The 25,802-nt window shown below is 39.4% G+C and overlaps 1 protein-coding gene across 2 annotated transcripts; it reads left to right on the top strand.

Moving 5' to 3' along the window:
* The first annotated feature begins 860 nt into the window (after positions 1-860).
* Positions 861-25,802, top strand: slc6a16a (solute carrier family 6 member 16a). 2 transcript variants are annotated; one of them, XM_012882277.3, is made up of 12 exons: positions 861-1,270; positions 11,250-11,469; positions 11,620-11,777; positions 14,598-14,724; positions 14,811-14,986; positions 15,852-15,962; positions 16,090-16,331; positions 16,453-16,633; positions 17,984-18,185; positions 19,081-19,240; positions 19,356-19,518; positions 22,079-25,802. In XM_012882277.3, the coding sequence occupies exons 1-12, from the start codon at positions 1,268-1,270 to the stop codon at positions 22,427-22,429; spliced, it is 2,094 nt and encodes a 697-aa protein (XP_012737731.2). In that variant the 5' UTR covers positions 861-1,267; the 3' UTR covers positions 22,430-25,802. The 2 variants fall into 2 exon arrangements, with proteins under 2 accessions (XP_012737731.2, XP_021164153.2); XM_021308478.2 differs by lacking the exon at positions 861-1,270 and adding an exon at positions 7,761-7,893 and having other exon boundaries at positions 22,079-22,429.

Below are 25,802 nucleotides of genomic sequence, written 5' to 3'. Positions count from 1 at the left end.
TAGATGTGGGGCACAAATCCTATGGCCCCAAGTTTGGATCGTCCAATCAAAATACCTGAATTGCACACGTTAATGTTTAGGTTCTGCAGGACGTGGCCATCTAGGCAAGGCAAATTCATTTGTATAGCACATTTCAGTAAAAGGACAATGCAAAGTGCTTTACATTATTAAAATATTGAAAATAAAAACAGAATAAAAGCAAGTAAAAAAAACACTGTTGGAATAAAATGTAGGAAAATTTAAACAAAATAAAAAAATAGGAAAATTGAAACTAAATGCAAATATTAATCTAGTGTTGGTTGTCCTTGCTGGCTCATTGAAGGACAGATGCGGATCTTCTCTGTTCGATAAATGAACATTATGAGTGAGCCTTTATTTATAATTGTATGTATGAAAATTAAATTACATTTAGCTTTTATAAAATGGATTTTCTTGCGTGTTGGTTTATGCTAATGTATCTGTTTAATGTAACATTGATCAAAGTCAGGTTGCATGCATCACAAAATTTTTTTTTTTTTTTGCTGCTAATAGGTGTTGAGTGTTTGTGGCCCTCCTAACTCATCATACCAGAGATGCTGCTGTGGATGCATTCAGCTATTTTGTCTGTGTGCGAACCTGCGTGATTTAGAGCCAAAATTTCATTAAAGATTCTTGATACACTGTGTTGCTAATTTAGCATTTTTCCAAGCATATAAAAAATACATTTTATTTAATTTGCAATAATCAGACTGATTTGTTAACTCATCATTGCATTTCTCTCTCTGTCCAGTCAAATCGCTGATTAATATTAAGAGGGGGAATAATCATCCATAAGAGTGTCCAGCACTCGTGCATTTTATTTGAGTGTGACAGAAACACGCTGGAAGGCAGCAACAGGCCGCTTTAACCCACGCCACGGAACAGTAGCGGCAGTGGCTTCCTCTCTGCAGCGTCGCCCTGCCCCGCTGCGCTGCTCCGTTTGGGGGGGACGCCTCGCTCAGCCCCCGCTGCCTCCTCATTGGCTCAGCTGTTGGAGCCGCTCCTTCGCTTCTTCTTACGGTCGAGACGACACTTTGTTCCAGCTGCCCAAAAGTGCCTTAAAAATTCTCCAAAACAGCCCGGTGGAAAGTTTTGCCAGTCAGAAAGATCACACGCGTCGCCCTGGTAGAGATCGAAAAGAACTAAAAGCAAAGAGTCGAGGAGTCCTGGTGAGAAGAGGAGCGGAGAAATCAACACCAGCAGCTGGACTCCTGGAAACTCTACTCCTCTGGGGGGACCGTGCGCTCACATGGTATGTCCACAACACACCGTTGTTTTGCCTTCACCCTGCGCATTACGCGGCTTCGGCGTCCCGACACCTTCTTGCGCACCAGGTTTTCCAAACTAAAACGTTCTTGATTCTTTATCTTACACTTTACTGACTCTTTTTTTTTTAAATCAGTTAACCCATGGGTGTTGCTTTGAGGCTGTGGCTCAACTTCTTAAAAGATAATCGCTTCTGAGCATTTTTAGGCAAACAGCAATCCTGGGACTGAATGTGTACAGCATGTTTAAAAGCGCAGCTGTCTGCAGCTGCAGCCAAGTCAAATGCAGGCAGGTTAAAGCCCCTATTTTACGCTGCAACACACTTTTCTACCTATATACCGCACTGATGGGTGCATATAGGCCTAATCAGATAACTTAAATTACTTCATCTGCAAACACCTTAAAACTTAGAATGACTAAAACTTCACATGTATTACCTTTAATCAGACCTAGACATCTCACTTGTAGACATGTAAGAAAACTAAAGATTAATTACACTTTTTCTTCAATTTCTGATAGGATGTGCAGCAGGTGAGGGGTATTTTTCCACGAGCGGCCATCCAAACTGTAGGTGGGGGGTTACTGTGTGTTGGTGCACTCTTGGTTTACAGCTGCATTACTACATTTTCAGGGAACGAGGATCTTATGCATGTACACCATGTTGTTTATCTGCCTATAAAGGCAGGTCCACGACATACTATTTATACATAAGGTCTTTGTCCAGGGGGCTTTTTCAGGGAAAGGGTGAACAAAGATTGTGTCTCATGCTTCATGACTCAGTCATAAGCTGCAGATTTTATTCCTCGCTTTAGAAAAAAATAAAAGATAGCTCAGTAGTTAACAGACAGTCATTCTTGGGATGTTTTGCAGTGGACATGATTTTGTGTGCTATAATGATTGCATGTTCAGGGAAACCCGAACCTTTATTTGTTATTTTTTTCTTATATTTTGCTGACATTGCAGATTTGACAGTTGATCTTCTGGTGGCCGACTTGAAAGCGAGCTTAACACAAACACTGTGGTAATGTAGCTGATGTTTTGATAAGTGAGACTGTTTAGGTTACTTTTCACCCACTACAGAAACGTAAAAGTCCTCAATGCGCAAACATGCACAGGAACATGTTAAATTACATGCCACACCTTGCAAGAATATATATATTTTAAAATATATATATATTTTGTGTTAAAACCACAAACTTCAATGTATTTTATTTGGGTTTTATGCAGTAGACCAACACAAATCACATCATCATTGTGATGTGCAGGTAAAAAATAGAAATCTTAAAAGTTTGGTTTGTACCCGACCAGCTCAGATAGGCCAGTGCAACTAAATGTCTTCAGAAGTCTCCTGATCAGTAAACAGACTCCACTTGTTGATAATTTAATCTTGTTTTATAAATAGATGTTTTGTGAAAGCCTGAGAGGTTTGCTAGAAAACATTGGTGGACAAATAACATCTCAACGACCAAGGAACACGACAGGTCATGTCAGGATTTGAACGTCTCATAGGCCACAAATACAGAGTTCAGTGGGTTATCTGAAAATGTAGCAGCAAACCTGTGAAGAGCTTTAGCCGCAAAAGCTGCCAATAAGCCTCTGCTAACTTTGGAGGAGCTGCAGAGCTCTACAGCTGGGGCCGGAGAATCTGTTGGCAGGGCTGCTATTAGCTATGCACTTGATCACTGCCTTCCAGAAATGCAGAAATCCTACATTTATGGAAGAGGTGCAAGAAGAAAGAGAAAGCTGCATAGCTAGTCGTGTTTGCAGCCGTGTAAAGAGCACATCAGACATGCGGGACGGGGTGACAACGTTTCATCACTCTTGCAGAATCCGTTTTGTGTGGAAGAGAACAAACTCTGCACATGACACTGTACACATTATCCTGACCAAGAAACAGGGTGGTGGCAGCATCATGGTGTGGCGACGCTTTCCTTCAAGCAGGGACAAATAAGCTGGACATTACTGATGGGCAGAATAATTTGACATAAATACAGGGCACCCTTGGAAGACAACCTATTACAAGCTGCAAAAGGCTTGAGACCCGGGTGGATGTCCAAGTTCTAGCTGCCCAGCTGCCCAAAACATACAGCCAGAGCTACCATAGAGCGGTCGAGATCAGTGCATATAACGGTGTTGTATCAAGGATGCACGATATACTGCAAATTACCATTGTCATCAAATCAGTATATGCAAAAACAATCTTGAAAAGAAAATATCATCATCGCAACGTTCATCAACAATATTGCATGTTCCATGTTTTTCCTAATATATTGCCTCCCTAGTTAGAATGGTCTTGTCAAATTCTAAGCCTGCATGCAATACTTCAAGATTGTTGTTCAAAAGCGCTCTTCCTCCTATTTGACTATGCCTGAACCAGTCTGAGCTAGTCTGCAAAAACAGGGACCATACATTTCAGTCTCTAGTGTAAAGCTGTTTGAGACACATCCCAAAAGATAAGCTATAACTGCAGCAAAGGGTGGTTCTACAAAGTATTGACCCAGTGGGTCTCTCAAAATTCCCCCCAAAGATGCAGTGAAGTCTGTAGTCGTAACATGACAAAACATGAACAAGATCAAGAGTTAGGAAGTCTTTTGCATGGCGCTGCAGAAAAAATGCATAGAAGAGTTGAGACCGACTTATACCATAAAAAGCGACCCACACAAAAACAAACTGAATATCTTCATCTGACATAAACCTCAAAGACCCACAGATGGCACAACCCTGAGCCTTCAAGTCAGATGTTTTCAGTTAATGGACATATGCATATATGTTCCCCTGACAGACTTTGTTCTTTGTGATGTGCATGTTTATTTACTGTGTAACCTTAGGGTATTATGGGATATCAGTACAGAGTACATAGTGTACGTAAACCTGCTTTTCTTGATGTTCTGATGCGTGTGAGAATAATCCCAACTATGATTTAGTACTGAAAGAAAAAATCTTTTTTTACAACTTTAGTTTAGCAGGTTAAACTGAGTACAAACTGTGGTTGCCTGTTTTTTTTTTTTTTTTTACCTACTCCCTCAAAAAGCTCCTGTTTGACCAGAACCAGAAATATACCAGAGCTCTTTGTGAAAACCTGGGCCATTCTGTGGGTGTGTGATGGGTGCGCTGGGGTGAAGCAGACCCTTGGGGACGAATAAAAGTTAGGGTTAGCCAAGTATAGAAAAGAAAAAGGAAATATACTGTAGTTGTTTGGATTAGTGTCTTTGTCGGAGGTTAAAATTGCAGGTTGAGTTCAAACTAAAGATTCAGGTTTGAAATTATACAATACGCTGAAAATGTATAGCTTTTGAAGAATACAGAACATAAACCTCAACTTTTACAATGATGATTATTGATAAACATAAAGATTTTGGTTCTAAGAGGGGAAAATATATATATATTTTTTTGCACAGACTCACTGTGTTGAGAAAGATTGGAAGCAGAGGTAGCCTGTGGTTTGATGGGGCCTTAAAGGGGACATATCATGCCTTTCAGTCCTTCCTTCTCACATTTAAATCATTTAGTTGTGGTCTAAATAAAGTGGAACTGCTATGCGTTGGTTTTAATTCATGTTAATTTAGCACCACAGGCTTCTCTTTTACAGCTGTTCTAAGGTGCGTCTGAAAGCAACTCGTTCTGGTGCGGTCTCTTTAAATGCGAAAGGTCACAGAGCCTCCACTCCACATCGTCTGTTGTGTCTTTGTGTCATGTTATTTGCGTACTTCCTATGCCAGTGTCCGCCTCAAAGGTAATTTCACCATGGTAACGCATGGTGGCAATAAAAGATTCTTGTTTGGCCATTTTTGGAGTATGCTGGGGGACGGTGTAATGAACAGCTCAACATTTTTACTTGGCCACTTGTAGCTTCTGCATCCTTTCAGCTTGGACTACAAAATCGCTCAGAAAAATAAAAATTGGGGATTCACGAAAAGCCAGACCTCCTGACCTTTTTTAACAGTTCTGCAGCAAAGGCGGTGACATAATTGTTCCAAAACATTTTATAGAAAGCAGAGAAAACTAAACAGCTTGTAAAAATGTGGCCCAAACGGAATATAAAGATATATACGCAGCTCCTGGACAGCACACGTTAAAATGTGGATTTTGCATGACACTTTTGGGCAGAATTTCACCAATCACAATAGCGACGCTAAGTAATCTCTGATGCTAAGTAATCGCTTTTAATTTTGCTACATGCAAATAATACAACATATTTTAAAGGTAACTGTGCATTAAAATCAATAAAAAAAGATAGTGTTTTACTTGACAACCAGATCTGTCCCTAATTATTTATTTTAATCAATAAAAGTTGGGATAAAGTGTTAGAAAGTACAAACTGTACATAGATTGAGGACAAATAATTATTTGACCTTTTTATTGCCTTTGGAAGTGTTGTCTTGAGTTCAGCCTTCAGAAGAGAAGCACATCAGTTTTAGGAGAGTCATAAAGGATGGCCCCAGTCGTTTTTTTATAAGGAATAGGTGCAAAATGTCACCCCAGAAAGCAGTGCTGTGTAATCTTTAGCCAATAGGGAAGCTTGAACTGTAGCTTCTAGGTTTAGCACCCCTAAAGGCCACTGGCAACACTGCACTGTCACAAAATTAAGCAGTCTTCCTCCATGTTTTGGAATCTGATAGCAGACCACTTTGGACCAGAACATTGAGACGTCATGGAGTTACTTGTAAATATCAAGATCACATTCACCTATCTAGATTAAATCCTCAGAGAACCAAAAATATGTCTCATCAGGAAAGTGTCATACCCATTTTGTTGCAAACAGCTATTTTAGCCTGGGAGCTCAGCATTTAGCTCCTACAAAGCTGAAAAATATAGACTCAGACATATTAATAACTTGCCAGTCTAATAATAACGATGCTCCATCCTGATAATGTTTTGATGGTCGTTTTTGTGGATAAAAATAGCCCCAGCACCGGGCACGTTGACCGCATATAAATAGACGTGTTGGCATCTACTAGCAGTATCACAAAACTATCATAATACTGGTTTGCTTAATTAATAAATCACTTGTAACTAATGGCAGACCAAGCCTGACCCTTTGCAATGCCTCACAGTAAAGTGGTAGCTTAGCGTGATCGAAGACGAACTGTTATTAATTAAATACATAGATCTACAGCAACTTTAAGAGCCTCATATCAGAACGTTTACTCACGTCAGTCAACTCTGCAAACAATTTTTTGCATTTTTTTCCCCCACTGGATCTTGGACCATTCTGCATTGTTTCTCTGGGAGATGGTTATAGCCGTTAGCCGCTTCCTTGTTTTATCGCCTGCTGCACATGCGCAGTGTTGTACTTCCTCTGTTATTAAAAATAATCATGAAAGGCTTTATTTACTATCAAATTGAGCAAAAACAAACCGTAAAGCGGCAATATAATTACTAATACAGCAGCAGGATCTGATAATCTGTCATAAAAACTTTGTATGCAACCAAAGTGAGCTACTGAGGTATACATTTTAAAAAAAAGTCAAATGACGTGGCTATGCACCTTTAAGGGGAGCTCAGACTGCCATATATGGTGCTCTAGGTCACATGATCCTTTCAGTGATGGATCCAACACTTTCAAGTTACAAGGGCAGATGTTTGAGAAATGCACCAATTGACCTGAAAAATCATTTATTATATTAAATCAAGCTAATATCTAGGTAAAAACCTACATATTACTGCTCTAAAATCAAAGATGTATATTACATGGGGGGTAGCCCCCTCCTGCTGTGGAAATCCTATGCAGGTGCTTAGGGGTTCAGGTTCTTTGATGCCTTTAACTGCATTGGACTAGGAGTGGGGGGGAAAAACATGGTTTAATAAACATCAGTACCGAACCAGGTGACATTTCTGAAACACATTGGCTACATGTACTTACATGAACTATTAAAGATTTTTGCAATCAGAATCCAAATTTCTACCTTTGAACATCCAGACTGACACATAAGCGTTACGCATGAATACTTATACAAAGTCATATTTTGTAATTCTTTACAGAACTATAATCTGTAGTTTGTGGAGCTAACTGAGATCCAAACATTAAGAGTTTTAAGTTTCGACATCAATAAATTGACCACAGCCTATCGTCTCCAGTTTTCCCAGCTTCACCTACTGCCTGCTCTGCATGCACCTCAGCACCACCCACAGTACCAGCCAATGCAAAGCCAACACCTCCCAACAGATTTTCTTCCCTCCAGCTCCCATTCACTGAATGGCTGCGCCTTGCCTAGCCTCCCCTCCTCTCTACTTATATATGCATATTTCTGTCACAGTCTCGCTCGCCTCCGCCTGTGTGTATTTATTTCTGAACACACCTGCCCTATCTGGCTGTGTGTCTTCAACAGTCTTTCTGGGTCAGACGCCTCTTGTAATTTTCCATCCTGACTCGGTGATACCGACAAAGGTTGCTTCTAAACCATGTGGCTCGATGAAACCTCGAAGCCGGCTCAATCTATTTTGGACCTGGCCGGCTCATCTTAGCAGACTCGGGCTGCGGTCATTCAGCAGTGAGATTCGGCTGCTCATTAGTGCGCCGCTGCATGAGATATTCCCTACAATGTGTAAAGCACTAAAGCTGACTTTGGGGTTTGAGCCTGTCTCTAGTCTAAATTCAGTGAATTTCAGGTAGTAGTTTTATTTTTCCCCTTTTTATTTACAGTTTGATTACAGATCCACAGCCTCTATGTATGTTTTTGGAAGTTTTGTTTGTTGACCAATTGACTGAGCGTATTGATGGCTTGACTTCATTATACTCAATGCTGGAATTTCACCAAGGAAAAAATGGGTTCATGGTCATTTTCACAGTGTGTGAAAGCAGGATATGCTTAAATCCCACATCATGTTTCAGATTGTGTACTTTATGTCAGTACAGACTTGTTTTGCAACAGAGAAAATCATGTTACAGTGAAAACAATTTAAACAAAAAAATGTAAACACAAACATCTTTAATAAGATAATAATAATTAATCAACAGATCAAATTTTTATCTTGGAAAAGAAAGGGATTTATTTCTATTTAAACAACAACAATTTATTTTGTTTTACTTATTAAACAAAAGGCAACAACAGAAATGTGTCTTAAACTGTGGAAAAGGTTAGAACGCCTTACCCTCTAATAGCTATTATCCTTGGCTAAAATAACTTCCATCCTCTCTCTTCAGCTGTGAGATCTTTTCCACTTTTTAACAGGATGGAGTTATAGAAAACAAGAATAGATTTAGCCTATGAAATAATTCATGTTTCTGCATTGACTGGGCTTAAGATCAGGGCTGGTCTGCTTAAAACAGTTTAAAACAACTGAATGAGTCTTGCCTGGGTGTCGTAATAATTTCTAACCATGGAGCAATAAAAAGCGCAGGATTATACCCCGCATGTGAGTCTGCAACCATGCCCTTGTGCATAATTCTAGTGAAGGCTTTCTTAACTGGGTACATTTTCTAACAAACCACGATCAGCAGCTGTTTAGTCAGCTTTATGTCTCAAGGCATGTCATTCAGAAGTAGAGTAACCGTGTAGCTACTCCAATGGTGTGCTCCATGCTGAACGTTTTGGAGATTGGGTTTCTGTGGTGTGGATTCAGACACAGTCCAGTCTGGCCACTACTCTATTAGTACTGAAGGGGAGATGGGTCTGCCCTTGGTCAGGTGTGAGGAATCGGGCTGTAATTCCCCAGTAAAACGTGTGACATAACTTATTTTTGCCCTATGCAATTCTGCACAGCATTGCACTGGACAATCAGGTTTAATTTGCAGTGTGTCGAGCTAACATGGCACAGATTATTAAATGTTTGGCATAGGGCTGTTAAAATAACAAGATATTATATATCATTTGCATGGTCATTATTTGGTTGAGGCAAAGTGTTTCAGGTTTTTGCATGTGTCTTTGGGTCTTTAATAAATCCCCCGTTTTCTTTCTGACACTTCAAAATCAGAGAGCAATGTCTCATTTTTCTACCATACTTTGCTCATCTATCTTACAGATTCTGTGGGTCAGGCCATTCAAAATGTGAATAAAGATGGCAATTGTGTGTAATTGACTATTGTGCTGTATGTAGTACAATTCCATAAATCTGTGAAATTTAACAGGAGCCCCGTATTGTTTTGATTTTGAACGTTTGCAAAAAGCACACAATCCTCTCAACTCCAGCTAGCACTCTGCAAACTATTAAATATATATAAACAAATAAGAGTTGACTTTCAGTATTGGTCTGTAGAGAGATGTTTATTATTCATCCTTTAGACATAGCGACATGGCATATGTTGTATCAAGGACAGTCAGACTTTATCCTGATGACAGGGCAAAGTTTTGAAGAGATCAACATTAATTTCTCATTTATTAAGATTTATAAGCAACTCTAAACCGGAAGCATTTGTGCCAGCATGCTTCAAGACTGGTTATGACATTTTTCTCTACATACATTTTTACTCTGCACCGAACTAGAGCCGCTATACCTTGAACTTGGCTGTCCAGGAACGCAAAGTTTCACAAAGTCCTTCTCTATGGGTTCACTGACAAACTCCAATATTGCTTTTGCAGAGTTCAAACCTTTTCCTGGCACGCTTCCCACACAAGTCAAACAGGAGTAGTATGTTTGGGGTCGTGGACTTTGACACGAGCAGCCATCGGCGTTATCTTGAGCTAAATTTACCAGGTAGATCAGGCTTGGACTAGTTGACACATCTGCTGATGATGTATTTTGTCACAGTGGAGGGAATTGATTGATTTCAGCATCCTTTTGGAGATCTTTATTAAACATTGTCGAGATTGCTGAAAAACCGGAAAACTTGCAGCCTTCCTAGCGCGCAAAGGACAGCCACACCTCCAAAGCTGAGCTCCAGCTAGCACTCTGCTAACTAATAAAATAGTATTTGACTTTCAGTTTTGGTCTATAAAAGATGTTTACTCTTAATCTCCATTTATAGTGTTGATTTTTTCTGAGAGTTTACTTTTTACTCTCTCTGTGAAAAGGACTGGCCTTTATTCTCCACACCCCACAGGTGTTGTATAGGATAGTTTACAGGTCTGAGGACAGAGATGGCCAAGGAAGAAGGTTCATTCTGTGTCTGGAGACCCATTTCTGCGTCATCTGGACATATGTTTTGGATCATTAGCCAATTGAAAGACTCATCATCGGCCAGTTTTCAGTTTTTCTAACTGAGTCCACCAGATTGTTACTTGACTTCTCCTGGTTTTTGAAAGAATTTGTGATGCCATGTTTTCTAACAAGGTTTTCAGGGGCTTTGGAAGAGTGACAGACTCACAGTATCATAGCTCCTCCACCTGGCTTGACTATGGGCATAAGGTGCTTTAGCGAGTGCTTGTTGCTAAAAATAATTCTTATTCACATCTGACTCTTGATAGCACTGAGAAAACGCCCTACTCTCATAACAGTGGTGCACCAAAGGCTTTTTCACCTGCTAGCCAAACACCAGGTTAGCATGTAGATGGTGTCTAATGGTTGTTATGGCAGCATGGTGATCCCAAGATGCCTGTTTTTATCTAGTTTTCTCTCTTAAAACAAGTGTTGGAGATTGTTTTGGACCATCCCTGTGTATAATCCACTTCGCTTGATGTCAAGATTATCTTGGCTCCTTGTCCAGCTTTCTTATTTGTTGATGTGATTGTAGATATCTGAAGATTTAGATAAGAAACTGTTTTCTGTACCAAGTTCTTGATGTATAGTACGCCTGTCTTATTCGAATGGTTACAATTACTTCACTGGTGGTTTCTGTTTTTTTAACATGTGATTTTTGTTGTTGTTGAGTGAATTGATTTAAAAAAAATCTTTAAACACAATTCAAAAGGTGGATGCTTCCAAGTATTTCAATGTGAGATGGCCCCACTGCAATTACAGTAAATAGTTTTATGGCTTTTTAGACATCTTTGCCGGACATCCCAATACATGTGAAGGGTGCTGTATTTTAGTTAAACTGAACTGGTATCCTTTAGATTGATCCCTCTGCTTCCTTTGATTGTGGTTAGATGGAGAAGCCTGCTCTGGATTCCAGCGAGGAGAGAGCCTGGCTGGGAGAGGGCCAGTCCGAAGTGCAGCTTGCAGCCAGTCCTGATACAGCAGACCCAGACGATGCAGATCGACCCGCCTGGGATTCCAAAATCCAGTACGTGTTGGCTCAGGTCGGCTTCAGCGTGGGCCTGGGGAACGTCTGGCGGTTTCCATACCTTTGCCACCAAAATGGAGGAGGTGAGGGCCTTGGAATGAAGAGTTTAATCCTGGAGGTTAAACGTAGCGAAACCCAGGACATGCCAACAGTTAACAAACTTGTTTATTGAAAACGGAAATAGTAATTGCTGCTTGTGTTTTTGTAAATCTGTCTTCTTTCCACTCTTTCAGGGGCCTTCATGCTCTTGTATGTTTTTCTTCTACTGATTGTGGGAGTCCCCCTGTTTTTTATGGAGCTGGCAGCGGGCCAAAGTATTCGACAGGGAAGCATTGGCGTATGGAAGCACATCTCCCCGAAGCTGGTGGGGATCGGCTACTCCAGCTGCGTGGTGAGAGTTGCTCTTTAAAGCTGAGGCGTGTAAAAGCCACGTGGAAGCAGGAGGATTCTCTGTTTACTGTACTTGTGGTTTGCACGCGAGCTAGTGAAAGGATTACTGATCGGCGATAATAAGGTTTCTGGCTTTTAAAGGCAGAGCCGTCGATTTGTCTGTTTAAGTAATCTGCAGATTCCCTGTCATCCGCTGCTTAGCCTGTGGTGTTTCTTTTCTCCCACGTTCTGTAAACTAACTTTCTTTTGATCAGTCGCAGCGGCGTGTGTATACTTAGAGATGGTGGTCACGTCATTTCATGCTGTAACTTGAGAGCGGAGCAGATCGCTGCAGCTCTTTGCTGTCAGACTGTTGTGTAACAACTTTTCTACGCAGACAAAGCGACCTCACAGCCCAAAGAGAATACATAACAGTATGTGCAATGTTATAGTAAAAATATTATTAGTAGTAGTTTTTTAGGATCTAGTTTTTTTTCCATTTGTTTTTTTTTTTATCTCATTGTCAGTGTTGTAAATGGTCAGGCCATATATCTTGACACAGGAATACAAATTTAAGTGCTGGTCAAGGACATCAAGGTCCCCCCAATTTAAATTTTGAAGTCTTAAATCTTTTGGGGTTTTGAAGCCAGTAAAATAAATAAATAAATAAGCTCTACCATTTAAATGGTTTAGAGTCCTTTTAATAAGATGCCAGGGCAGTATTTGACAAAATATATCTCTGGTTGTTACAAACATACAGCAGCACAGAGCTCTCCATCCCTATACATTGCTGCTTACCTCTGCAGTTTTAACCCCCCCCCCCCCCCCCCCCTTTGTTCGCTAAGAAAAACAAAAAGGCCAGACTAAGGTTTCCCAGAAAAACAAAAACAAAGATCAATACTTCAATACTACTTTGGACATGTTTGCTATATCCATATAAGCTGTTAAGAATGGAGGTGGAAATGTCATGGTTTGGGGTGCGATGCAGCAGGACTTGGTCATCTCACCATCACAGAATCCTCTACGAATCCTGTTATTTATCAAACTATGCTTCAGGGAAACGTGAGGCCAACTGTAAAAAAAAATACAAAATAAATAAAAATAATAAAGCTAAAGCAGAACTGGATCCTGCATCATAGCCATGACGCAAAACATACCAGTAGATCCACTAAGAACTGACTGGGAATGGAAAGTCCTGGACAAAGCCTGGATCTTAATCTCCTTAGGATCCTTTGATTCTACCTAAAATGTGCTGTCCATACAAGAAAACCATCAGACGGGTCACAGTTGAATATGAGGAATGGGCCACCTCTGCTCAGACTGATGTCAGAGAGCGGTAGATGTCTGGAAGACAGTGTTTATTTTGACAACACATTCTAATTAGTTTTAGTCATAGTTTTTTGACTATAAATGTCTATATTTCAGTCGCTTTTAGTCAACTTTTGTCATTTTAGCTTTCGTCTGGTTTTAATGTATTACATCTGAGAACATTTAGCTAAATTCAGTCAACTAAAATATAAGTCACAGAAGAAAATCTTTCCCAGGGCTTCATACATCCTTAAGACAGAATATTTTTGAACCTTATATAACCTCCATATATATGGAATAAAGATGAAGCAGTATTTTTTAACACTGATACACATCATTTGTTTTAGTTTTTAAACAACTTTTATCAAGATGATTCATTAATACATTTTCTAAACCAAAAATCTTTAAATAAGATCTTAAATAAACAAACAAAAAAAGAGCTAAAAGGCTCAGATACAAAAAAAAACATGCATTATTATCAGCCCTGCTCTAGCTAAACAATAAATGTATACATCAAATGTATCCATTTTTTTCAGCAGGACACACATTCCTCTGAAATAATCAGGATGAAACAGCTACCTCACTGTACCACTAACTTTAACAGCACAGCAAGTCATTACTTCAATTTATAGACCTATAAACAGGTGGTGTAAAACTTTCCCACATGTCCGCTCCTTTTTTAACGCCGTCGACCTCTTCTCACATCAGACCAGGAGCACCCCCCAAAAAAAACAAGTTATAAAATAAAGTACATCTGTGTAAGTGCCACTGAATCCATTTAGATAATAGCAAATGAGATTAGACATCAATATGTGAAGATTTCTTTTTAAGCAACTCAATGTTTAATAGGGGGGTTATCTAATGTTTTCAAATGACTACGATCTTTTGAAAATTCAATGAAATGATGTAAACTTTTTTTCAAGATCTTATAATGAGAAATGAAGCAAAGAATGTCGGGGTAAAAAAAAAACCCCATCTAAAGCAGATATTCAGAAATAAGGAAAACAAATCAACAAACACATGCAGCAAGACCTGAGAAATGAACTGATTTTCATTTCATCAACTGAATGCGAACTTACCTCCTTGGGAATATTTCTTTGTGTTTTCTCGGATACATAGATTCAACTGAAGAAACTTGTTGTTGAAGAAAGTTGCGTCTCTGTGACAATCTGCTGATTCCAGCGTGCAAAAAGATCCAGCTTTAAACTGGTTCTTTGCCAAGTTGTTTGTTGTTTGTGCAAACCCTTAGAAGCCTTTTTATATGCCTGAATGATTCATTCAGCAGAGTTTAGTCACTTAAAAACACACCTATAAACTGTCCCGCACTGAATGTTGAATTAATAAAAAAAACAGCAAAGGTCTAAAGAAAACTTAAATCGTTTGTCAGAAAATGCTGTAAAATCCGTTTATGACCACTTGAAAAGATTAATAACAGCCTGGAAGGAAACTATAAGACTTTTTCTCACCGTATGAATCACGTTCGAGTTCGCTGTAAAAGAACCCCCAACTGAAGCCCGTTTTTCTCCTTCCCTAGGTTTGTTTTTATGTAGCTCTTTACTACAATGTCATCATTGCGTGGAGTCTTTTCTACTTGGGAAACTCCTTCCAGTATCCGTTGCCGTGGGAACACTGCCCGATTGATGTCGCCACCAATGACACAGGTACTGGCATAGCGGAGAAGTTTAATCAAATGTGACCTGTAAGCGCCTGACCATGGTCTGCTCTGTTGTCTGTCTTCAATAAACAGTGAAGGAATGTGCGAGCAGCTCCCCAACGCCATATTTCTGGTTCAGGAAAGCCCTGAACATCACCAACTCCATAGAGGAATCTGGAGAGTTTAACCCCATCATGACAGGCTGCTTGTTGGCTGCTTGGGCGATTGTGTCGCTGGCTATGATCAAGGGCATCAAGTCGTCTGCAAAGGTAAGAGAATCCTAACCTCAACGATGCATCAGTAGGTCTTTGAAAGGGCTGTGAGGGACATTTCTCCATTGCTAACACTGATGATCGGTGGGTTCTGTGCAGCCGTAAAATACAACTGAAAAACAAGATGGGTTTAGATGATTTTGGCAGATTTAAATATTTGTAGTTTGCAGACGTGACTAATTTGCTATCGATTTTATTGATGTATTTACATTGTGTAAAATGTAGAAATTGAATTGTTGTTGTTTATGAATAAAATATGTGCTTATGTTTTTCATTTAAAACCTGCAACATGCAATATTTACAGTTTTTAATCCCCCTTGTCCAATTACAAAAACTCAGTTTAGATAATAGCATGATAATTAAACGCTGTTTAATACCCAGCTGTAATAATCATGTGGCCCCAATTTTGGATTGTCCAATCAAAATTCTTGAATTGCACACGTTAAATTTACAGTGTGCCGAAAAGTGTACGACCATTAAGTGTTGTATGAATCTATTCTGTTCAATAAATGAACAATATTAGTGAGCCTTTATTTGTCATTTTATGTATAAAAGTTGAATTACATTTAGCTTGCCATAAAATTACAATTCCAGTGCGATGGTTTGTGCAAATTTATCTGTGTAATGTAAAATTGATCAGAGTCAGGTTATATGCATCACAAAAAATTAGCTGCTGCTAATAGGTGTTGAGGTTTTGTGCCCCACTTAACTCATCAGGCCAGAGACGCCACTGGTAATACTTACTTTGAGCGTTTTTTTTTAGGTTATATACTTTGCTTAACCAAATGTTTTAAATCTTGCTGCTTTTAAGGAAAAATAATATTCTTGGAAATAAACAATTCTGTGTCTTTTCTCACCGTAGGTGATGTACTTTTCTTCGGTTTTTCCCTATGTGGTGCTCTTCATCTTCCTCATCAGAGGGATGTTATTGGATGGAGCCATTGATGGGGTCACATATATGTTTTATCCAAAAGTAAGCAAACCACAAGTGTTTTGTTCTGAATTGCATTTCGGTTGATCCCAAAAAGAAAATCAGTATTAAAAAACGCTGAGAGGACAACCTGGTGAGAATTTCTCATTGTATTTTTTTTTTGTTTCAGCTGGAGATTTGGGGCAACGTACAGGTGTGGCGACAGGCAGCCACGCAGGTGTTTTTCGCCCTGGGTCTGGGCTACGGCTCTGTCATCGCGTATTCCTCCTACAATCCGATCCACAACAACTGCCACAGGGACGCCCTGATGGTCTCCTGTATCAACTTTATGACATCGGTGCTGGCCTCCCTCGTGGTTTTCGTGGTGCTGGGGTTCCGGGCCAAGACCATCGCCCTGCACTGTGTTGCTGAGTATGTATCCCTGTGTGTTTGTGACTGAAAATGTTTTAATCTCACTTTCACGTTGTTATTATTATCTTCCCACAAAACTGCCTTCCTAATCTTTTCTTTTTTGCTTTATCCGATCTTCCAGAAATCTTGGCGTGTTAAATCTTATGTCTTATAATGGGTCTGGCCAGTACTGGTGGCCTTCGTTCAATGTGACAGATCGGAGCTCCGTGACGCTACCTGAATACAGACAGTGGTACGAAGAGTACGGCTCCAAGCTGGGGCCTCAGTTCACCGACTGCAATTTGGAGGAGGAGATGAACAAGGTGATGCTGACACTGAATAAGCTCTATTCAGCCTACCAGTAACAACTAATGTTACTGCTTTCAAAATGTTTCCATATTAGTTATTATGATGAATGATAAATGGCTGTCTTTTTTTTTCATAAAGAATTTGATAATCAGTTTTACTTTATGCAATATAACTACATTTCAGGTATTAAAGTTTATTATTCAAGACCAGGGTTTGTTAAATCTGCCAAAAAAAAGTAAACAAAATCAACTTTGTGAAAATGTTTTAGACCTCCAGCTCTGACTTGGACCTCGGTGCAATGCAAAGAGAAAACAAAGTGCGAGTTCAGCCCCTCATAAAGTAAATTTTCTCTAGTCTTTTTCATAATTAGCCTGAATGAGCATATTTTAACTCAAACAGTACAAACAGTTTAAATAAAAAAGAAAATAACAAATTCGCAATAGCATCTCAGTATTCAGGTGAAATCAGTTTAAAGGCAATTCTATCAAGTATTAAGGAATTATAAGTAAAACTTCTAAATTTGAAGAATTAAAAAAATATCAACTACAGAAAATGTTCTCACTTATTATTCTGGCATTTTATGCAGTGCATGTAATAAAAAATGTGGTAGCAAAAGTTATATAAAATGTGCATGAAAAACACATGCACATTTGTGTTTATTTAATCATACTTAAAAGGTACGACTGAGTGATCATTTTTTCCCACTTCAATGAAAATAAACTAATTTAATTAAGAAAAACCTATTGACAAACAAATCTAAAAAAAAAAGCAAATGAAAGTACAGCATAAAGTGAGCAATGTCACACTTAACTGAGCTTTTGCTCCAACAGAAGAGCTGTCTGTTGAAACAGTAAATGCTTTGAAATTTATTTTAAGTTTTAAATATTTGATTCACATAGAAATAGCCACAAAATACTTTATAGGAAGATGTACATAACTCTCAAACCTCTTTTCTTGTCAGTGTGCTGTACAGTTTTTACTATCTTGGCTGGTTGTAGATCAGATATAGTAGCAGGAACAGATGAAGTGTTTAAGGTGTAGAGAGGTGAAGATGCACGGCAGTATTGACGAGCAACAGAGATAAAAACCCTTTTCTTTGCAGCCATGCATGAGAAATAGGAGCTGTAAGAAGATCCTGCCTAGAGAAGGCTTGTTTAAGCAATAAAAACATTATAGGAAATTCTGCTATAGCGGAAAGAAACAATAGAAACAGAGGAGGTGCATACGGTCATGTCATCTCTTAGTGTTTATGTCGTCTAAAAATCTTTACAGTCAAACAGAAAGCATCAGGAGGACTAGACAGCATGATGTGTACTGCCTCAGTTTCTCTGCAAGCTCCTCTTTGTGTGTGTGTGTGTGTCCAGGGTGTCGAGGGGACGGGCCTGGCATTCATAGCGTTCACTGAAGTGATGGCCCTCTTCCCGGCCAGCCCCTTCTGGTCCACGCTGTTTTTCCTGATGCTCCTCAACCTGGGCATGAGCACCATGTTCGGGACCATGCAGGGAATCCTCACGCCTCTCATGGACAACTTTAAACTCCTGGGCCGCCATCGGACCCTCCTCACAGGTCCTTCAGCCCACGCTCAAGCACCCGCTTTCTCACAGCGATTGTTAGCTTGTGAATTTTTTAACATTATTCAAAATTATCAGCATATTTAATACGTTAAATATGCATATTAAGCATATATTTTATTACAACCACGTACCTCAATGTATTTAATTGAGATTCCACCTCGTAGCTCATAATTGTGAACTGAAACTAGAATTATGCTATTATTGTTTTTTTGTTGTTTTTATTTTGGCATAGGCGTAAACATCTTTGGTCTTCTTGATGCTATTTATTCAATGGTGTTCTCTAAGAAACCTCTGAGGCCTGCAGAGGACAACTGTGAAGGCCTCAGGTGTTTTTCTAAATTGTCACTTATTGTCTTCTGACAACTTAAACCTATCAGGGTAAAGGAAGTTGAAAACAAATGCACGCCACACTTTTCAGATTTTTCTATGTCAAAGGCTTTGAGACCTGTGTATCAACCACATTACAATTAAGCACTAACTTATGTTGGTCTTTTAAATTAAATGTTGATAAAAATACATTAAGGTTTGTGGTTATACAGTGACAAAACCTAAAAAAAAAAAATAGTTAAAGGAGTGTGAATACTTTTGCAGACAGCATAGAAGTATTTTAAAGGGCAATAGATATAAACTTAAGTACCAGAAACACTAAATCAGCTAATTAAGCGACGTAACGGCATTGAGTCCCTGGCCACCACAGCAAGTCTGTACGACTTTCACACAATCTTGGCAAAGTTTTATGCCCTTCCTGACTCAACCAGGATTCAAACCCAGGTCCCCCATATCAAAGATGCATAGCCCACTATGCCACAGATGGCCTGTAAATGAAGAATGATTATCGCATCTTGTTTAATTATTTGTATCGTACTCTGTTCCTACCTGTTTTTCAGTGTTCAGCTGTGTGTTGGGGTTCATAATCGGATTATTGTTCACCCAGCGATCTGGCAATTATTTTGTGACTATGTTTGATGACTACTCTGCAACCCTACCACTAGTCATTGTTGTCATTTTCGAAACCATTAGTGTGTCGTGGGTTTACGGCACAGATCGGTAAGAGACGCTCTTTCATTTCCAAAATATTTATATAAAATCTTTTTCTAACATGTTTCATGATCATGCCTAATTTTTTATGCCCGCCTTTGTGAAATATGTCCCATCTCTGCAGGTTCCTGGATGACATCGAACTCATGCTCAAGTGGCGCCCCCCGGTGGTGTACAAATATCTCTGGAAGTACGTCTGTCTGCTGGCAATGGTTGGTCTCCTTGCTGCCAGTTTTTTGCGAATGGTTTTCAAGAGGCCCACGTACACCGCCTGGAATCAAACGGCAGTAAGATTTGCTTATTTAATCAGACATGTTTCAAGATATTTAAAAGAGAAATTGCAATCCAGCATGTCAGTGAGGTTTTGTTCAACATGTCAAGACATGGGGAATGTATCAGTAACCAAAGGGTTGGTATTGAAAGCTTTCTCTGAAGGCACATTTGACCCTTAACTCATGGTGTGGTCCTGACCTTTGACCTGGCTTATGTGAAAGTAAAATTCAGCTCAGTCAGATTTAGACCTCAGGGTTTATGTTACCCCAGAACATTTGCCTCATCACTTCACTGAAAATGTGTTCTAGCTACTTTTACTGTATAAAAATATATCTCAATGAATTATAATAGCATTGATCTTTTGTAATAAACTCATATGTCTAGATTAAGTATCCGCTGGGGGGGATATCATTTGTGTGTTTTATTTCTGTTATATTTCTCTTAGAAACTCCAGTTTCAGTTTTTCCAGAAAACTAAAATATTACATGACACAAAATAACCTTTCTGAATGCAGAAATGTCAACCTGCTGAAAAGCATGTCTATTTGCTGTAGGCCTACAGCATTTTCTGTCTATATTTGGTTGACACTTCTTTTGCATGCCTTACTGCAGCGTGGCATGGAGGTGATCAGCCTGTAGCACTGCTGAGGTGTAATGGAAGCCCAGGACCCTTTAATAGCTCCCTTCAGCATTTCTACGGTGTTGAACTTCTCCTAAATCTTCCCCACTTTTTCCTTCCAATCAACTTTCCATTAAGTCAGGTTTATTTGTGTAGCACATTTCAGCAGCAAGGCAGTTCAAAGTGCTTTACATCATGAAAACACAAAATCATCATAAACACGTCGAAACAGTCACCGGTTGTGAGACCAGTAACAAACATTAAATTGTATAAGCTGAAAACATCAATATAGATCAAATATGTTGGTCAGTGTTCATGTTATTATGGGCCGAAAGCAGCTCTGAACAGGTGAGTTTTCATTCTTGATTTAAAGGAATTTAGTGTTTCAGCTGATTAGCATTTTTCTGGAAGTTTGTTGCAGATTTGTGGAGCATAGGAACTAAATGCTGCTTCTCCATGTTTGTTTCTGGTTCTGGGTATGCAGAGTAGACCAGAAAAAGAAAAAGTTAAAGGCTGTCCAACAAAATGTAGCAAGTGTAACTTTTTTTTTGGACAGGCGGCGTAATACTACCGGTGGTTCCATAAACCTTTATCAGTCGGTTTCTTATAGGTGTCCATGCCAATTCAGAACCAGAAGATCTGAGTGGTCTGAAGGGTTTATACAACAACAACAGGTTTTTAATGTATTTTGGTCCTAAGCCATTCAGTGATTTATACACTTTTTGAAGTCTATTCTCTGAGCTACAGGGAGCCGGTGTAAGGACTTTAAAACTGGGGTGATGTTTCTCTATCTTCCTGGTTTTAGTGAGAAAGCGAGCAGCAGCGTTCTGGATCAGCTGCAGGTTGATTTTTTAAGCAGACCTGTGAAAACACTGCTGCAGTAATCAATGTGACTAAAGATAAAGGCATGGAGGCGTTTCTCTAGATCGCGTTGCAACATCAGTCCTTTAATCCTGGAAATATTCTTCAGATGGTAGAAGGCTGACTTTGTGACTTTCTTTATGTGTTCTTGAAGGTTCAGGTCTAAGTGCATCACTACACCCAGATTTCAGGCCTGATCACTAGTTTGTAGTTGTAATGACTGAAGCTGCGTGCGGACTCTAGTTCGTTCCTCTTTAGGTCCAAAAATAATAACTTAAGTTTTGTTTCTGTTCAGCTAGAGAAAGTTTTGGCACATCCATGCACTGATTTATTCTAAGGATCCGTTCAGTGCATGGATGAGTTCAGAGTCACCTGGTGACATTGTAATGTAGAGCGGTGTGTCCTCTGCATAGTTATGGTAACTAATCTTATCTCTTGTTTTAACCTCAGCTAGTAGGAGAATATTGAATAGAAGGGGTCCCAGGATTGAACCTTGGAGTACCCCACATGTGACTTTTGTCTGCTCTGTGGAGAAGTTACCTACTGACACAAAGAAGTCCCTGTTCTTTTGGACTTTTTAAGGAACGTTGTAGGCAGGATATCAAGACAGCAGGGGGAGGAGCTTAACTGACTTATAATTTCTTCTAAGCCCTAAATAGTTGAGTAGTTGAAATGTAGCCATTTTTTCTGCATTTATGTTTGAGCACAGCTGTCACCTCATCAGTCTTCCCTATCTGTTGCATATTACAAGTCTGTTTTTATTCAGTTTTATAAAATATTTAAATTCTGTGAGAAATATTAAATATTCAAATCTGAATATTGAGGTTGCATCAGTTGTAAGCTATTATAATGATAATTAATATTAATAAACACTTGAAATGCGTCACTCTGTGTGTAATAAATCTATAAGATAGGGGAGTTTACCTTTTTTAATTGCTAATAAATCAACTTTTCAGGGTTTTTTAAGTTCAGATGCTCTTGTATGGGATTAAAATTCAGTGATTAATAAGTTAAGAGCATCACAAACTTCTTTAGCTTGGCTTTTAGCTTCAGTGCCATCTTCTTCACCCTCTTGTCTGCTGTTTGTCTTTTCAGGCTTCCGAGATGACCCTTGAGTACCCGGGCTGGGCCCTGGCTATGATCGTCATGCTCATAGTGTTCGCCAGCCTTCCCATGCCCATCGGCTACATCTATTCCACGCTGAAAAACCGCCACGCCCTCGACGTCCCCCCCCAGGAGGGCCCCGGCCCGCAGGTGCACCGCGAGCTGTACACCAAGTGCAACTCCACCGATCAGCTGGACTCCAACTCTCATTCGGCCCCCTGTGAGGCAGACGGGATTCGTCCCAGGACTTCCTTCCTCCCGGTGGGCAACGAGCAGTACCAGCTCCTGCCCCAGCAGGAGGAGGAGGGGGAAGAGGAAGAGGAGCAAGACACAGGGGTCTGAGGGGGGATACTCGGGCCGATAAAATGCTTCGGACTGGGATGAGGAAAAGCAAGACGAGGGAGAGTACAACATTACAGACTAAAGTGAAAACAGTCAGTTACAGCATTTTTGTTTATTAGAGCAAATATCCCTGTTGTATATGTTTATGTTTAGCAAACACTAGTGTTAATAAGATACAAATCCTTTAAAGTATTCACATTAAATCCAACTCCTCTGTTTGGCTCCCTACCTCCACTTTCTGAACCACGCATAAGCTGTCTGAAGAATGAAGCGCAGCTAGTTCTGACTACCTTAACTTCGTCTGGGAGTCCTAACCGAGCGGCCGGTGATGAATCCAGCCAGCAATGAGCTACGGGGGAGTAGGTTTTTTAGATAAATAAGATTTCATTTGCTAGAAACTGTGACGTATTTGCATGTCTGCGTGTGACAGTGGTGTAGATGTGCGTGTACCAGGTGTGGATCAGGCATTTTACCGTTTTTGTTTGTTTTTGTGATCAGTGTTTTAAGATTGGAGTTGTTGAAAGATGGAGCTCCACGTTCTAACGTCTTGACAGGACAACATATCAGGTTCCATCCCAGCCTCAGAGCAAACTTTATTTTACTTTGATATGCAATATTTCGGGGTTTGCTCGACATTTTGTTTTTTGGGAGGATTCTTTCTCCTGCTTTTTCACACATTGCAAGGTTGGCTGCTTGGTTCTACGCTGTCCTGTTTATATATTTGTGGCTGCTGAGTCCCATTAGCTCATTAGCCCAGAAAAATGTCCAACAACCAGCCCCACATACATCAAATTGTATTAGATAACTGGTCTGCTGTCTTGCGTTGTTGTAAAAAGGGAATCACAGATATGTAACCAAACAATTTTATTTATCACTTTAAAATTCTGGCTTTGTTTAACGTACAGGTAGCATTCTTGACTAAGTAAATGAAAAACAGAGGAAATGGTGAGGAAAAGAAACCAATTTGAACCAAGAACATCGGAATAAGGGCTTTGTGTTTTGCTGCACCTTTTTGGCTTTTTTTAACAGCTTCAGTTCTTTTAATAATGTAAAAAAACATTTTATATAAATCTCTTACTGCCTCTTACTAGGAATTGGACACTGTATGATAAGTGGGACATTAAGTCCTTTAATGTCCCACAGTGGAAAAATTCAGGTGTCCCGGCAGCACGGTGATTCGTAAATGGAAGAATGCAGACGCACGCAATGGTACAAAATATAAAAATAAGAATAAAAGACTGTACAATAAGGACCAATTTACAACATAAGAATAATACTGTAGAGTTATCAGCTGTTAAAAGTGGCATCCTCAAGAAATGAGGGATGTGTGCACATGAGTAGGGTGATTTGAAGAAATCTGCATAAGTCATTCATCCTTGTAAATGTATTTAAAAGAGTAAATAAACTGCAAAAACAGCAGCGATGGAAATACTTAATAAGTTTGTTGGGGGAAGAGATGGTTATAAAGTCTAACAGCTACTGGGAAGAAGAACGGCATCCCAGAACGGAGCTGAGCTACCTGATAACATACCAAAGTGTTTTTTTGCAAAAAGGTTACACAAAATATAAAACGATAACATTTTGCTTTTATTTAAAACAGTCTCGTGGAGTTATTCAAAAAGTTTGAATTGCCAGCCGTTACGTTTAGCAGTAGTGTTCAGGTATTTATGCTCATTGTGCAGACTGTTCTAACTTTAACTCTTCTGCTGTTTCTAGAATAAGAGTGGATGTACATAAAGCTGATATTAGCTGTTTATCTAGTCTGGCTATCTGCTCCAATAACAATCCAGCAGTTGGTTGCTCAACAGACATTGAGTTCATAGCTTACCAGCTATGATTGTGAAACATCCATCCAGTCCCTAATCCGGTTTATCCATAGATCTCCAGTGGTTGAGAATCTGTATGGGGGGAAGCAGGAGTACCCAGGTAGAACCCATGCATGCACAGGGAGAACGTGCAAACTCCATGCAGAAAGGCCCTGACAGGGATTCAAATCTGGACCTTCTTGCTGCAAGGCAACAGTGCCAACAACTGTTTGTTTCAGGACAGTGAATATCTCAAAACAACTGATATAATCTTTCCTTTAAGCAAGGGGGATCAGCAGTGTGCGGCAGCTACACAACTCTAGTTCCAAACAGCTGGTAAAAAAAAAAGCAGCTTTCCAACACTATCTCTGGCATCTAGTTAAAGAAAGACTTTAAAGTGTAGTAATAGTCTGAAATAGTTAGTGGTTTTGAAGCTAACCTTTCCAAATCGTGTTATCCTTTTTATGGTGGTAACCAGCCTACATGTAGTTGTAACATTTTTGTATTGCTAACATATCAGCGCTGCAGAATGGAGACCAGACGCTTGTTTTTCCAGTGTCCGCCATACATTGCCTGTTAAATTCAAACCTGGACTGTTTACTTGGCATACTAAGTTGTGAACCATTTGCTCAGCACACATATATTATCACCCTGAAAAACATGTTTATCATCAAACTACTTAAATAACACTATTTTAGACTGATTGAATAAGGAAACAGTTTAAAGTGTTGCCGTCTGGCTGGGTTTTTACTTAAATTTGCCCCATTCCTTCACTTGATATGCAGACGAGAACCTATCAGAATGTGCTTGTTTTTTTCTGTTAGTCATCTTTATGTCTTTCATTGAAAAAGTACAAACAACCATATAGAGATGTATGATTAATCACTGAACATACAGTCATCCAGTCACAAACAGTTTGTGCTTCTCTTTAATTCACTAAAATCTTGTTTTCTTTTCCTGTTCTTTTCTTTTTTGGATGTGCACTACAGTTCTAGTTTGGCTTTTCTCTAAATATTTCTCACACTAAAGTCAACATTGACCCACTTTTCTACTTATTTGTCTTCCGTGTCTTTAGTGGGTTTTCTGTTTTTAAGGTGTGTTGCTTGGAGCTTTGATATCTTTCTTGGACAACTTGGATGTTTCCTTCCCACAGCCTTTTTAAGTTATTTAACCCATAAAACTGTAGAAACAACAAACAACTTGAATCTTCCTGTCAATTGTTACATTTTTACTTAACACTCATTTGCATTATTAGACATATGCAAGTATTTGTTTCAAAGATACTAATAAATGGGAACTCCATATTTTTTTCTCCACCAATGATCCCAAATTTTTGTCATTGCTTTGTTCTGAAAATGTATTTAACATTGATTAAAACAATGTCCGTACGTCTTCCACAGAAGTAATTTCCTCTTTTCTTTCTTTGTTGAAAAAGCAACCACTGTAGACGAGCAGCAACAGTAGGTTTCCGATTTGTGTGTATGTTGTGTTTTTCTGAGACCAGGGTGGTTTGAGAGCATCTGATCTGAACTGGTTTGGTTTTGAAATAAAAAATAATGTGACAGTAA

The sequence above is a fragment of the Fundulus heteroclitus genome, unplaced genomic scaffold (genome assembly GCF_011125445.2).
Source record: "Fundulus heteroclitus isolate FHET01 unplaced genomic scaffold, MU-UCD_Fhet_4.1 scaffold_48, whole genome shotgun sequence".
NCBI classification, from domain to species: Eukaryota; Metazoa; Chordata; class Actinopteri; order Cyprinodontiformes; family Fundulidae; genus Fundulus; species Fundulus heteroclitus.
This window is presented reverse-complemented; position numbering and strand designations above follow the sequence as displayed.